Genomic DNA, 15,176 nt, shown 5'->3' with positions numbered 1-15,176 from the left:
CATCTGTGAAAGCTGTAATTTGGCTGCACAGGAAGACACCAAAAAAACATGTAAACAAAAAGAAACGGCAGAAACAGATGTTTTAAGAGGGAGCGGGGCGCGTGTGCACGAGGCCGTGCATGAGGCCGCGCTCATGCCAGCGTGTGACTGGATATACTAAGTGTCTGACATGCGTTTTGTGCCAGCAGTTTTGATTCACAGGACGCCGCATGGAACATGGCAGCGAGCCTCGCCATAATGTCATTGGGGAAAATCATCCAGCTTCGTCTCTTTTGATCCTGCAAGAATCAAACGAACTGAAAAAAATTCAAAGAGGTTTTATCCAATAACCGGGGAGACGTTAAAACAAAACGAAGGAAGCATGCCAGACACAAAGAAAATTTTGATTTGGGCAAGAACATGAAAATGTTTTATGGAACGTATTTTGATGCTGTCTAAAAGAATTTTGTAGAACTTGGTTTTTATTTGCCACTTAAGGCCTCCTTTAATTTTATTTGCATGTTCATATTAGAGGATTGGCATTGTGGGTGCGTTTGCTGCTGGTATCGAATTAGGTGACTTTAAAGTATCATTTAACAAAAACCACTTACAAAATATGCAAGTCTTTTTAGACAGCATTATTTAAGGGAGAGTTCAAGTAATCGACCAAGGTCACCAGAAGACAGAATTCATTCTCGCTTTATACTCCTGGATCTGCTCTTTTCTGAACTCAGCTGTTTCTGTCAAATTTTAAGGCCCACTTACAGGGCAGAATGACTGTAATCAGAAGTTAGTGAAGGTGGGCTCTGATTATGCAGCTACCTTTGGAAACTATTCTAATAGTTGTCAAACACTATTGTTATTGATGTATATACTGAGGGGGGAGGTTGTCAAACTTCGTCTTTCTAACTTAATTATAGACTAGAAATCAGATCAATGCTTTCAATGCATTTTGTCTGTCAACACAAAAAAACAGCAGGTCCAATTTCATGAAACTTGGTGGAGTGATGCACTGTGGGCATTCTGTTATGGATCTGGATCATTTTTATTCGTTTTCCTCTAAAACTGAATGAATGGCACAGGTTTCGCATTTGTTAACATTATGAACCAAACCCTGTTTGCTCATTAAAGTTGTTGTGTGTGTAAGTGAAGTAACCCACTTTCTCCAATATGAGCATCAGTGTATTAGATGCTATATAGAGACAAAGCACTGTGTGTGTCAGTGTCTGCTTTGGGCCCCAAACTCTGCGCGCAAGTGTGTGTGTGTGTGTGTGTGTGTGTGTGTGTGTGTGTGTGTGTGTGTGTGTGTGTGTGTGTGTGTGTGTGTGTGACGGCCCAACAGTCCACATTCCAAACCGTGGACTGAAATATTCAAATATGGACCATGTGCGTGTCTACAGTTGGGTGGAAAAGCTTTCTAGAACAAGAGAGATCTGAGCTTTAAAGGCTCATATTAAATATTCATTTAGTTCCCCATGAGACCTGTACCAATAAAATGGAAAATTACAGACCAGGCCATGTTATAAAGTGAGTGATTACTCAATGAATATGCTTTATAGGACGTCTTAGGGTAGCTCTTTGCAAACCAGCATTGAATTGCTGTAGCTGGACAAACAAATCATCGCTGTGTTTTCCACTTTCAAAACTGCATGTGCAGACTTCAGTATGAAGTAGGAATGCTCCATACACTAATATGTGTCTTTAGTTAAAATAATTATCAGAGTAAATATTAAACAAAATTACAGTGTATATTATCTTTTTGGTTCACAAGACCTGCAAGTTGCATGTTTTACTAACCTAAACCGATGAGGTGCTTGTGACACATGCACGAGCAGGTCTTTCTTTAGTTTTAAAGTTCCAGCAATATGTAAAATGCAATTCTCTCATAATCTGCAAGTTGTCTGTGGGATCTGCTCACAAACGAACTTATCTGAAGCTGTCCCTTGTATTGTGGTAATGAATAGACTGACAGAGAGAAAAATGGTTAGAGGAAAAGCGACTTACGTGGGCTCTTTTGGCAGAGACGTAGGGAGAGGATCTGGATCTGGAAAAGAAGACAAGGGGATTTTTTTACTACAGGATAAACAATATTGTTTCCAGATTTTTCTCTGTGCAAGCTGCCAGCTACAAGAAGAATCAGCTGAGATGAGTGCTGCTATGAGGAGCCAGATCTCTAGGAAAAGAAATAGAAATAGGTGGGGGGGAAATGGACGGCAGTAAGTTTTTAAAAGTTTGGCTGTTTTATCAGTTTGAAATGCACAGATGCTTAGATGCTACTGGTAACAAAGTCTTCTCACCGAACTTGACAAACAGCACGCCCGTAGTGGAAACAGAGCCCTGGATGTTGGTGGCCACACACTGGAAGTATCCCGTGTCAGTAGTGTCCAGGCTGCGGATGCGGAGGCGTGATCCAAACAGCGTGGACCTGTAGGAGACCCGCCGCGGCTCCTGTACCACAGGAGCGTCGTTCTTAAGCCAGCGCACAGTGGGTGGTGGGTTTCCGGAGACACGACACAAAAGCTCGGCCGTCTGGCCCACGGAGGTGGTTATGTTGTTCATGGGAGCGTCGAGGCGGATGAAGTGAGGTCCTGGTAGGCAGTGTAGGTAGGATAAAAGAAAAGAATACGAGAGAGAGAAAGAAGAGACAGATGGTGATCATGTGGAGGTGACTAGAAGAAAAATGCCCTTTGCATGCATTCTTTACAGATTATGAAATGTATGTATTTTCTTTGTTCTTTTTAAATGTACTTAAAGATGTTTGTAGTGCAGTAAAAACAACTGCAAAGTGCAAGTTTTTGATTTTTTGCCCTGTTGAAGCCAAAGCCAATTTATTATACCTGATACACACACGCACACACATATACACATACATATATATATGTATGTGTGTGTGTGTATATGTATATATGTATGTACGAACAAGACCATGAATGAAGAAAATCAAGAAAATTGTACTACACAGCCAAGAACGATGACATAAATCAAACAACACTTACTGTACTACCTCAGAGCCAGATATTAAATAAAACATGCTGCTGTGTGAAAAAGAAACGCGGTAAAACAAACTCCGTGTTTTCAGACACACATATTCAGAGCCTGGTTTCACAAGTTATTTTGTGGTTGCCACTGTTGTGACACCTAATTTCTCTTTTCATCATGGCTGTATGATGCCAGAGGGTTTCCCCCTCAGATTTATGTGTATGAGCTCATGAGGCAATATCACCTGCGTTGCGGTCTTCGAAAAAAAGAAGAATCAAATTTAAAATGACTGGTTCCCAGTGTTTCGTGCCTGTTTTCAAACAGTCAAAACAAACAGCTCTTGATTACTGTTATGAATGAGAGGAATGATTACAGCGAGCAAAAACTGCCTCGCCATCGAAACCAATTCATGAAGGGTAATGCTATTAGAACACACTGCAATACAAAGATGAACTAAATCGTGATTCCCTCCAGAACCGTATTTTTCCCCTTAAGCTGGTCAGTAAAAAAAAAAAAACTATCTGGAGGGCCACCTAAGAGTTTAATGTGCAGGAAAAACATTGGTCTTAATGTCATGAAAAACCTCTGGAAAGTTCTCTCAACCCCAAAACCTGTGTTAGGTATGCAGAAATGCTCCTGGTTACACAAACTGGCCAAGACAAACAAATGAGGAAAAGCACATACAGAAGAATCTCAAATGAAAAATGATGTGTGTGAATAGAGAGGTTGATGGGTATAAATAGAGGCGCACACTTACTTGTGCGAGTACACCAGCACTCAGATTTTTACTACTGTATTCCATGCAAGATTAACTTCAAGCTTTTCCAAGGAATGTTAAGAGAAAAATGTTAGAGAGCAGTCAGAAAATTAACCGTATCAACATCGACGTCTATGAAGGTGAACATGCTGGTGATAGAAGAACTGCATAAAACAGTGCTCATTCATATTACAGCCTCGTTTGAATAAACTTTACTTGGGTTGGAGTGCGGGCCAGCTTTCTTTCACTGTGAGCATCCCGTGTTGTGGTTGGTGGAATGATGATGCAGTGTCTGTACAAAAGTTGGAGGGGCAGTCAGGCAGAAGAATGTGTAGTGTAACTTAGTAAAACGTGTACAGTGTAAGACGAAAAACTGCAATCACGCAAAAGGTGTCCACCTACATATTGAGCTTCATCGTGGGCAGTCTTTGTTTAAGGCTTTTGTAAAAGAAGAGAGAAGTCATCGGAAAAAATGTGTCTACTTTATGTTCTTTGAGTGTTTGGTGTAAAAACCTGAGCACATGGCCTCTATCTCAGTGCATGTGCTTGGCAGGTTGTAGAACACACACTCACAGCTTCTTCCATAAAGACTGAGGGCTTAACACAGCACTGTGGTACTAACAAGTACCACCCCACCACCGTCTCCTCTCCCCATTTTTCACCAACCTTAATATGACCTCTTTTCTTCATGTGCTCTACACAGTCCTGTATCTCAACATTACAGCAGCGAGATCAAACCCTTCAGGAGGTCGATGCTTTTAAAGTCAGCTGGAACAATGACTGTAAACCTTCATCCAATTTTCCTTTTTATTTACTCCTCCACTCCACCACTGATGTGTGCACTTCATTTCCACACATAAAAACTGGAAATGCTTTAGCATGACATCACGTAGACACAATGCTCTGTCACAGGGCTTTGCCGAAAGCTGTGAACCTGTTTCATATTTATCTATGACAACGACACACACAAACAGAAAATATTCCCCGAGTGAAGCCGTCTCCGCGTGCCACTTGTTGGTTTTCATAACTTGTTTATCCAGCCGTTTTGCTACTTTGTGTTTTGTTTTACTTTTAAATTGAATTTGTCCAATCCGATTATGTTACTGTTTCTAATGATCTTAAAAGTCATGAGACGACCATAAACATACCGAGATCGGTGGCGAGATTACGTTCCGTGTCTGTTAAGTCCAGTTTCACGCACATTAGGCAATGATATTTTCTTATTTAACTTCACTGTGGAGCGCTGTGTATACTCAATTTGTCGCATTAACCCTCTCACGGCTGCAAAAGGTAAAAATGTGCTCTGACCTCAAGTGTGGTGCAATCTATCACTGCCGTTCAGTCAAAATGCACTGGAAGTCCAGAAATCGGTTAAAGAGAAGAAAACGCTCTGGAATTTGTTGCTGATTTGTTTCTCAAAAGTAATTATGAGTCTGAAAGCATTCATTAAAGCAGTTAGACAGCTTTTAAACTTAAGGAGTAATAATTACGCTATTGGCATAATGTGCCTATTTCCTGATACTTGGTTTGCTTCGGGCTCTGTTTCTCTCCGTAGTTTACATTTTACTGCAATTTTTATGATTTCTGTCTGTACTGAATGTTGGAATGTCAGTAATCTGGTACTTCAGGGATGTCAAATCCCGGGTCTCATACAACCCACTTAGATTTCAAGTGGACCGGGCCACTCAAGTTTCCCCTTTCAGTCAGTGTGAACAAGTTTAACACCTCAGATATCTTAATATGAGACAAATAAGTATCATTTTAACAGCTAGAAAATATTCTGGTAGCTCACTGCTCAGCTTTACTGTTGATTCAAAGAAAATGCCCAATATTTTCCATTTTAATTTTAAATTGGAACTTTTCTGTCATTTAATTTTTTATCTATAACTTTATTACTTAGTTGTTGTATGAATGCCCTTGGAGAGGAAATACCTTCAAATGTATGAAAACACAGTTAAAAGTCCAAAATTTATGCCCTTCTTCAAAATGTCCAAAGGTATCCATTGGGCCCGATCGGAGTCTTTGGTGGGCCGATTCTGGCACCCAGGCCTTATGCTTGGCAACCCTGTTTTAGTGAGTGGACTACGCCGTATTACTGCTTTTCCATTGACAAGAGGCTGGTGCCTAATGTACAACTGCTTCCATGAATTTTCATTAGTTGAGTTGATGGAAAATAAAAATGCTCTTTGGAGCGGTGTGCCTGCACACTTAATTAGCCGTTATAATAACTCATAATAAAGCAGCGGGGAGCAGAACGAAGAGCGAAAAAAGAAAAAGAGACAAGAGGAGAAGACAAAAGAAGAGAGGTCAAGAGGAAAAAAGAGAAGGAGGAGAAAGATGTCCTGCCAATGCCTGTGTAACAAAGCCACTCTGTATGTAATTGTCCCGTGGTGAGTGTTGTGGTATTTGGCACAAGGAGGATGCTGAAACTCAAACCCTTTCTGCGGACTGTCCCTTTAATGTGGCAGGGGAGCTAAATGGTGTCCTGTCATCAGCCTGCATTTTCCTTGCAGTAGTTTTTGCACAATCAAACGCTCACATGCAGGCACATATATGTAAACACCCGCACACCCACACAACCGCCAAGGAGACAAACTATACGTGCTCGAAAACTGCACACATTACTCAGTACCTTTTCACGACATTGTATTCTATATGGTTTCAGTGAACATACATACAGTAAGGGTGTGACCGTCGGGGCTCCTGTCAACAAAATGCAGGTTCAGAAACACGAGTGGCTGCAAAGCTAACTAAACATATTCAACAGATACACTGAAGGCCTCGCACTATAGTGCTTCCAGCTTCCAGCTGTGGGTAAAGGTGAAGTTAATTAAAGCTGGGTCACTATCCAGCAAAGCAACAGAGGAAAGAAAGTAAGTAAAGAAAAAAAAGGGTACAAAATGAAACAAAGAAACAGAGAGCAATAATGAAAGAAAGCCTGCAGGGAAATGAGTTCAGTAAACTATCATCACCCCTGATTTCAGCCCAGTAATGAGCCTCTTTCAGCACGATAACTTCCTGCTACTGATGCATACTGATAGAGCCACGCTACCTGAATTGTGCCTGTTTGGTCAATCAAAACCATCCCCGCCTGCAGACAAAACAAGGGGTGCAATCACCCTCCATCCATCAGATAAGAAACAGATGTAAGCACAGGAGGGCTGAGCACTAAATGACAAACACATACACATATACTTTACGTTTATAGTTTTTATATTTGATGATGTGGAAAAATAAAGCTCTCTGGATGATTTGTTTGGATCTCATTATATTTATGACTGTTTTTGAAAAATCCTTGATTGGTCAACATAATCATTATCTTCACTAAACTGCTCAGTCTTGTCCAGAAACTGGTGTGTGTCTGCTTTTGTGTACACAGAATTTTCTGTGGGAACGAAGCTGTGGGAGAGTTGGAGTTTCGAGAGATGAATTAAGCAAACCAGACGAAATGAGAGAGCCAAACTAAGGTTCGAGTTAAATACAAACTTTAAGTTGAGCATTTTCCAGTCAGTGTTTCTTTGTGAGAGGCAGATGTTTGCTCTTTTAGCCAAAGATAAACTGTGGAGAGGGGGTGCAATTTAACGGATACATATGGGCAACGACGTTGAGAAAGTACCCAGAAACCTATCGCATCCCACATACATCGTACTTACTGATAAGTTTGTTCTCTTGCAAAAGCATTGGACTTGTCATTGAACACATGAATCCACGAATCTATCTGCAAGCAGCTAAAGCAATCATGTGGAGGTTTTTGATGCAGCCCCTTCCTTGTGACCGACTTCCCCTAGCAACAGCAGGCAACCTCCAACAAACCTTCAGCAACCATTTGTGGAATATACATTTTTTCTTCCTAGTGGCCTAGTGTTGCCCGCAGGTTACTCACAGTTATCTGGCCTGTGTGTTGGTCAGCAATCGATTTTTTATTACCATGCTCAAACAAGCGAGCTTGTGACAGCAAATTTTCTGGGAGTTACGAGGAGACCTTTTATTTTAAAATGTTCTTCATATCAGCAGTACAGGAATCAGAATAATGGAAATGGAAATAAAGGAATAATGTTTATTTGGGGAAAAAAAATCAAAGTAACCAAGGAAGGAAGACATTCTGGTGAAGCTCAGTTCCATGCTTAAGATGACTGCTTAGAAAGAAAAATCAGAGACAAGTGAGGGAATCAGAGTCCAACTCTGTTTATATAATGTCCATAATCTGCGTTTATGAAATGAAAACTGTGCAAATCAAACATGAGAGGACTGTGGAGTACACTGATTATGCAGTGCAGAACCACAAGAGTTACTGTGCTGTTCCTCTGTGAAGCCAAGTGTTTTGGCCAGCTCTAACAAACAAGCCCACCCAGGGCTCCATATATGCTTGAAGCTAAAGACACAACAAAGAATAAAATGGATGCTGTGCAAAGAGAAATTAAGTCATATATTGTCCTTAACTCCATCCCTATATATAAAAACAAACACAGGCATTTTTTCCACAAAAAACTGAATAGATTTGATGCATGTCATTTGGGCTGATTGTTCTCTTTGTTCCCTGATTGCCAAGACTTTGTGGAACAATTTACAGTTTTTTCTGATTGCTTAAGCACATTTTTTGTAACTATTGGCTAATTTTGCAAAACTCTACACACAAATAAGAAAACCTGTCACCCAATAATCAAAACATTGTAGTTCTCTTGCAAAAGCAAACACAGCTAGATTAACTCTTCACACCTTCGTAAAAATGGTGTTTCCGTATCAAACAGTACACACAAGCCATCATCTACTAAGCACACAATGCGCCAACTGCACACTGATGGTATGAATACAAAACACATCTGGCTTTTGCTTTCTCTGTGCACAAGGTAGGCTATGTCAGTTTGAGCTCATACTTCTGTCATAGATCCATAAGCATAGAGGGATCCAAACTTCAAGTACATCAAAACAAACACAAGTGTTTATTTCCAAGTATAGGATTATTTGCAATCGCCATAATGACTATATGGGTTACTTGGTCTGCAGTGAACATGCTTCCTCTGCCCCCAGCATCTGGTCACCTAGCAATTCTGTAAAGTAACAATTTCAGTATTTTTACATCAATGGTATTGGTGTGTTTCTCATTGGCATATGGCAGTGCTACAAATCTTTGTGCGAAGTGACTGTACTAACCGATTCTCATTTCAAGTCCTTATGATACTTGCTACAGTGTAGCGGCTCGAGTTAGGCTGGACCCGTTGGCCAGCTACCCTCAGGGTCATTCCACGGTTGATTACATGGTCCACTATTGTAGCTCTGATGTCATCAGCAATTCTATTTCTTACTCTTCCTACCCTTCCTTTCCCCCCTCCTCATCTTCCTCTCCCCCCTCCTCATCTTCCTCTTGCTCCTCCTTGTCCTTGTCGTCCTCTTCATCCTACTTCTTCACCTCCACGTCCTCTTCCTCGGCCTCCTCTACTTCTCACTCTTTCTGCTCCCTCCATTGTACTCCGCACACACAGCTTACCTGTATTATAGTGCTTAGGCTGATTGCAAAGTGAACTAATTATCTAAAAAAGTTTTCACATGTGAAAGTGTGCCAGACAGTTGGCAAGTTAGTGTTAATGATAGCCATACATGTGTATACTTTTGCTAGGAGTGTGTTGGAAATTTGGTAATTGAGTGTTGTGCAGTGAATTGTGCCTACAGTTTTGCAAAGTGTGTGTTACAAAATTGCAAACTGAGTGCAAAGCAGTTTTTGTGCTTTTAGTTTTGCAAACTCAGTGAGTGGTTTTGCTATAAGTCTGAATAGTTTTAGAGATTGTGCTACAGGAATCACAGTTAGGGTTTAAGCATTCAGAAAAAACTGTAATATAAAGGAGAAAAAAACATATTCTAATTGTTGAGGGTCAGGGTTAGGGTTAGGACTGTGCTCATTGTGATGAAAACTTAAGACCTCAGAAGTACTCAAGTGCATGTCCAGAGCCCACAAATGTTGGTATAAACATGAGGTCAAAATGCAAAGTTTAAGAAGATGTACTAAAAGCAGCAGCACCTTGGAGACTACACTGGTATTTTCCACTTAAGAAAGAGTAAATGTAGATATAAAGAAATACAATGCTCCTGTGGCTGTATTTCCATATGTTGAGTAGATCAATGTGCAATTTGTTCTGCCAATTATCTGCTCTAGTGCCTTACACTGCAGTGGGTGTCTGGGTTGCTGAAGTCAACCATGTGGAGGATGTGTAATTTTTAACACTTCATTTAAAGTAATTTCAACAGCACATGTGGGGTTACAGTTCAACACTGTGTGTGTTAATTTGAACTATGAACATGTCATCATCATGTTGTCTCTAACAGATGTGCTCATAGTTTTGCCAGAGTGAGCTTTGTTAAGAACGTCATGCATGGGTTATCTGTGGTGTGTGTGTGTGTGTGTGTGTGTGTGTGTGTGTGTGTGTGTGTGTGTGTGTGTGTGTGTGTGTGTGTGTGTGTGTGTGTGTGTGGTGTGCATTTACCATCGCTAGAGGTGTTCCACAAAGTGGCAGCTTGCATACTGGGATCTTGGGGGAACTCAGATCCTGTGAAGAGAGGAAATGAAAAGTAGAAAAGCAAAACTTTTATTTTTAAATGCTTAAACATTAAATGCTTTAAAAGGTTGAAGAATTGATGTCTTGCATATATTTTCCACTAGCAAAATGATGATGATGTCGATGTTAATGCCAACTACCAGTTAGCATTAACATGGGTTGTATCTGATGCTTTTGTGCGTTTTTAGTATTTATGACATAGACAATTTATTTATGGTCGGAGACTCAACAAACTGCAAATGTTTGCAAATGTTTGCAAAAAGCAGCAACTAGCAAGGAAACTCAGTGAAAGGTTCCAAATGATTGGAACCTTTCAAGCAAGTTTTCAGTATCAGATATCTGCACAACATAATTGCAACATGTAACAAATGGACATGAATTAAGTAAATTTGAATTGAAACTACGGGTTTTTTTTTATATAAAAAGTCAACATAGCCAAGTACCCACTTGAGGCCTCACACTTAAAATGGAGACTCTCACAATCCTGGTGCTTTGAAACAAGACATGATGAGAGAAGGGTAGATAACTGTTGACTCACTGGAGTCCACCTGCTCCACTGATAAAACCACTGGTTGCAAGAAAAATGTTTGTATTCCCCAACTGGTGGGTGAGTCCTTATTGGAGGTTCCTGACTGTTGCTAGGTGATATTGGGCACAAAGAGGGTGCTACACTAAAAACTTCCTTAAGCTTGCTTTGGTTGCTAGCAAATAGTGTGGAAGAGGCTGATTTGCCTGCAAACACTACTGTTTTGCGGTATGTAGCGATACTCAAAAAAGTAGATCACAAAGTGGAAGTAGAGGACATCTGCCCAAATCAGAAATGGCACATGCCTTCTTTTAGAGTGAAAACTGGGCTTCAGCACTGCAGCCAACATGTTTCAAAAAAACTTTTATTTTGAAAGCGAGTCTCTCAGTTTCCAGTTTGTGCCACACTTTTTACAATTTCCCTCCTTTTTAGAGAGTAGTTGGCGAGTGCTTGGGCCCAAGTTATCATGTTTCATGCAAACCACAATTTCCTAGTGACCAAAGCTATTACAAAGATGTTTTTGCCAGCTGGTTGGGGGTTGCACTTTTTTCTCTATCAACCTGTGGTTGCCACTGGATGACCGACCATTCTCTAGGCATATGTCACTGGGGCTTTATCAATTGATTTCCCAGAGACTGTCATCAAGCTCCAGCAACCACTCACCAATAGTCGGGGAACACACGACTGGTGGTTAGCGGATGGTCATGAACGAGTCTCTAGGCCTGTGTGGCTGGGCCTTATTCACTTGACCCTACATTGTCACCATTATTGTCATGTTCCTGCAAAACATCAAGGTAACTTGACTTGTGTTTACAACAGCTAGTTTAAAAAAACAAAAACAATCAGCTTTACAGCTGCATTCTTTACACCTGAAAGCTATATCCAAATGTAATCCACATGGTTGTGACAAAGTAAAAAGACAGTCACAGACTCAAACTTTCTGAGCCAGTGGCATGGACCTACATTTAAACAATGCTTAACCACAATTCTGGAGAAACTTTTCTATGTAAAATACTGTGTACAGACACAAACACACTGCTTCTTAAATGTAAAATAACAGTGGTGATAACGCTGTACATTTTCTAGTGCAGCTCAAAGGTTTGGGTGTACAACAGGGAGCCTATCAACAAGCCATGTGGACCTAATGCGCTCTTATTACCAGCTGAAGACAGAGCTGCTCTCTGCTTTTCATTACTGGGGAGAAGAGACAGAAAATCGGCTTCAGAGTGCAGTGCTGCAGGTCATAGGTGATTCCTAACAAATTAAACAGCCAAAAATGAAGGACTGGCAAAAAACTCTAAGCTGTTTTACCTTCACTGATTCTCAGGGCACCAGACCGCTGACAAACTTTCAGTTCACATACAACATCCCACAGTTCTAGCCGGCTACAACAGTGTGTGAGTCTGTGTGTTTTGGTGCAGGCTGGGATAGTTCAGCATGATGAATAGGCAAATGGTTGCCATCCAACTTTGGGAACGTAACCTAAAGTCACAAACGGATGTGAAAATGCAAGCATGTGCATGGACACCGCTGAGAATTGACTGCAAACTTAACTATACACATGGTGCATTTGTTTCACACATACACACGAAAAATACAGAATTCCTAAACACGTCATAAATATTTTTGAATTAACAACTTGAAAACTGACAGTGCGTGGCATGCAGGGTGACAGTCGAGGAGAGAAAGTCTGCAGACAAACAGCACCAGGAGCCTGGTGACACAGGGTCACGCTAATTGGGTGATAATGTGTCAGGATGGTAACGACTATGTGGTGGTGCTTGTGAAATGAACTGTGTTAATGAGCAGCGCTTTGGGCCTCAGCACCTGTTAGTGAGGAGTCTGGAAGCTTGGCAACAGGCTCACAACAACAGGCTCACAGTTATGGGTGTTATGCTCATGATTGTTAAGAGATATGTAGCAAACCCAGAGGGCAGACATAGAATCAAAATGTGTCTCTTTACTAAATTAGTAGTTCTTCTGTAATGCTACCTGATTCCACAAGCTATTCTGCACTTTTGGAGTTAGAATGACTTGCTGGTTTCTTCCAGGAGGCTACTAACAGTGTCTTATGGCATGTCCCGGCCCCACGGTGAGTCTAAATTTACTCTGTGTTCTCTACTGTTAGACTAAGAAGTCTGGAGCTCTGTGCTTTACAAAGGACAGAGGAGAGTGGACGTCGCAACTCACTAGCTTCACCAACACAAAGCTAGCCAAGGGCAGCCAGGTGAGAGTTCAATAGAAGTGGATGGTCGTGGGAATATAGTGAGGGAAGGGGGAGGAGGACGAAGTGCTCGTTTATGGAAAAGGAGGCACAACTGTGTACTTCTGAGAAAAAAATGTTATCATTCCAGAAAGATTTGAAGTTTATAATTTTGTTCAAAAACAAACACTTGTGCACAGCGATTTTGCTGTTATGTCTAAGGTCTGCTTACTTCCTGCGTTTCATTTTTTCCCCACATTGTGCGCCCTTTAAAGAGAACACATCTGTTCTCTTTCATTAAGACAATCATCTGAAATATCTAGGAGAAAATGCAGAGCAATTTTGAGATTAGCTTTCTAATGTTTCTCAGCAGTGGAGGCGAGCTGTTGTATTAGACCTGTTTGTTAAAAAGGACCTAAAAATAGATCCCAGGTTTCATCAGCTGTGGTTCTGGCCATTGATTGAATCACGATTTGGATACTGACTGCAAGACCCATATGTACCTCTGTACTGAATCCCTGTCTGTCAATATGAATAACCAAAGAAGAACAAAAGCATTGCTTGCATTATAATATAGGGAGGAAGAAATCGTGCACATATGTGTACCAGTCAAGTCTTTCGACCATGAACAGGTACCAGTAACATTGTCTCAGAGTTGCAAACATTTTAAATTACTGAGGTGGCAGATCAGAAAATAGTGATGAGAAGGGAAACAGAGATAAGGAGTTTCAACAAACCCAGCCTATTTTTTGCAGTGGTCAGGAGAATGGCCAGACTGGTTGGCGCAGACAGGAAAGCAACAGTAACTTGTAACAAACAAGGTATTTAGACGAATCTATCTGAGTGCCCGTGTCAAACTTTGACGCAGACGGAAGCAGCTGGAGTACAGCCAGGTGCTCCTGTTATCAGCCAAGAACAAGAAACTGAGGCTACAGTTCACATGGATTCAGCATAACTGGATAACAGAAGATCGGAAAAATGTTGTCTGGTCTAATGAGTCTTGATTTCTGCTACAAAATTCGGATGGTATGATGAGAATTTGGAATATCCTATCCTATCCTGCCTTCTATCAAGAGTTAAATCTCATCTTCCCAGTTTCTGATTGCTGCTTCTAGTAGAACAAAATGCTGTTTCACAACGCTCAAATCATCTTAAACTGCTTTCCTGAACGTGACAGTGAGTTTGCTGTACTCAAATGGCCTCTACAGTCATCAGATTTCAGTCCAACAGAGATTCATATCATAGATGTGCACCACGCAAATCTGCAGCAAATGTGTGACGCTATCATGTAAATATGAACCAAAATCTTGGAGAAATGTTTCCAGCAGCAGATTGAATCTATGCCTTGAAGAATTTTCAAAGTCAAAAACAGGTTCAATCCAGACCTAGCAATGTGTACCTATCAAAGTGATCTAAGAAACAAAAGCAACTGGACTTCTTTAAGTTTCTCAAAAATACCTCACCTCTCGTCTGAGAAGCTTGGTGGAGAGTCCAAGGTATTTAAGGCTCAGTTGAAGTTGTCCCTTAAGTGGGAAATTGACCTAGTATTGATCATGTGCCTCTTTAAACTGAGCCAAGACGTGAAAAAGGCTATTGGTCATTATCAGCAGAGGTTTTGTGTGAAGCCGTTGCGTTTATCAAGTGGCTCAGCCACTCCAAAAATGCATGGCACAACACAGAAGAGACACCTCGACAGGATGAAGGTCACATTTTGTTAATATTTTTACCGTTCACATTTAGGCATCTGAAATAGGGATAAGATCAGAATGCAAGTTTTGTACTACAAGAGTCCAGCTAACTTTAAGCTGTGCTTCTGCAGTTTCAAATAATTTCCATTTCAAAAGTCACAAGTTACTTTTCCAGATTTTCCAGATTTCCATATATTTCCACTGGTTTTTATTATAGTGATGATTATCACAACTGTTAAAAACATTTTTATCTCTAAGTACTGTCGAAGGCAAGCAATTGGACTTCACTTGGAAAAATAAAACTGTGAACATATTTTCCATAGCATGTCAGAAGTGACACTTTTAAAAATTCAATTCTGGTATGGCAGTGAACGCCCATCAAAATTACGGATACGTGACAATCTTTATAAGAGTATCATGTTCCCTTCTTGGCTGCTTTGTCATACTTCATTCACGTTAAAGCTCTGGAACGTCCTCTTTCATTTGCAGCTGAGTG

General features: G+C 40.7%; 1 protein-coding gene across 3 annotated transcripts in view; it reads right to left on the bottom strand.

The window, feature by feature from the left end:
- Positions 1–15,176, bottom strand: part of LOC146649245 (inactive tyrosine-protein kinase transmembrane receptor ROR1-like) — a 146,001-nt gene that overhangs the window by 46,911 nt on the left and 83,914 nt on the right. For 2 of the 3 annotated variants that reach the window (XM_085385728.1, XM_085385730.1), the window contains exons 2-4: positions 10,192–10,254; positions 2,277–2,567; positions 1,984–2,023 (exon numbers count right to left, since the gene is read on the bottom strand). In XM_085385728.1, coding sequence (XP_085241854.1) covers positions 1,984–2,023; positions 2,277–2,567; positions 10,192–10,254 — 394 coding nt within the window. The remainder of the gene's footprint in view (positions 1–1,983; positions 2,024–2,276; positions 2,568–10,191; positions 10,255–15,176) is intronic. The other variant, XM_085385729.1, reaches the window with a different exon arrangement.

Source organism: Rhamphochromis longiceps, linkage group LG17, assembly GCF_057381845.1.
Source record: "Rhamphochromis longiceps isolate RC_006_pf linkage group LG17, R_longiceps_female_GT1.1, whole genome shotgun sequence".
Classification (NCBI taxonomy): Eukaryota; Metazoa; Chordata; class Actinopteri; order Cichliformes; family Cichlidae; genus Rhamphochromis; species Rhamphochromis longiceps.
Note: the sequence above shows the minus strand (reverse complement) of the source record. Positions and strands in the feature narration are given on the sequence as shown.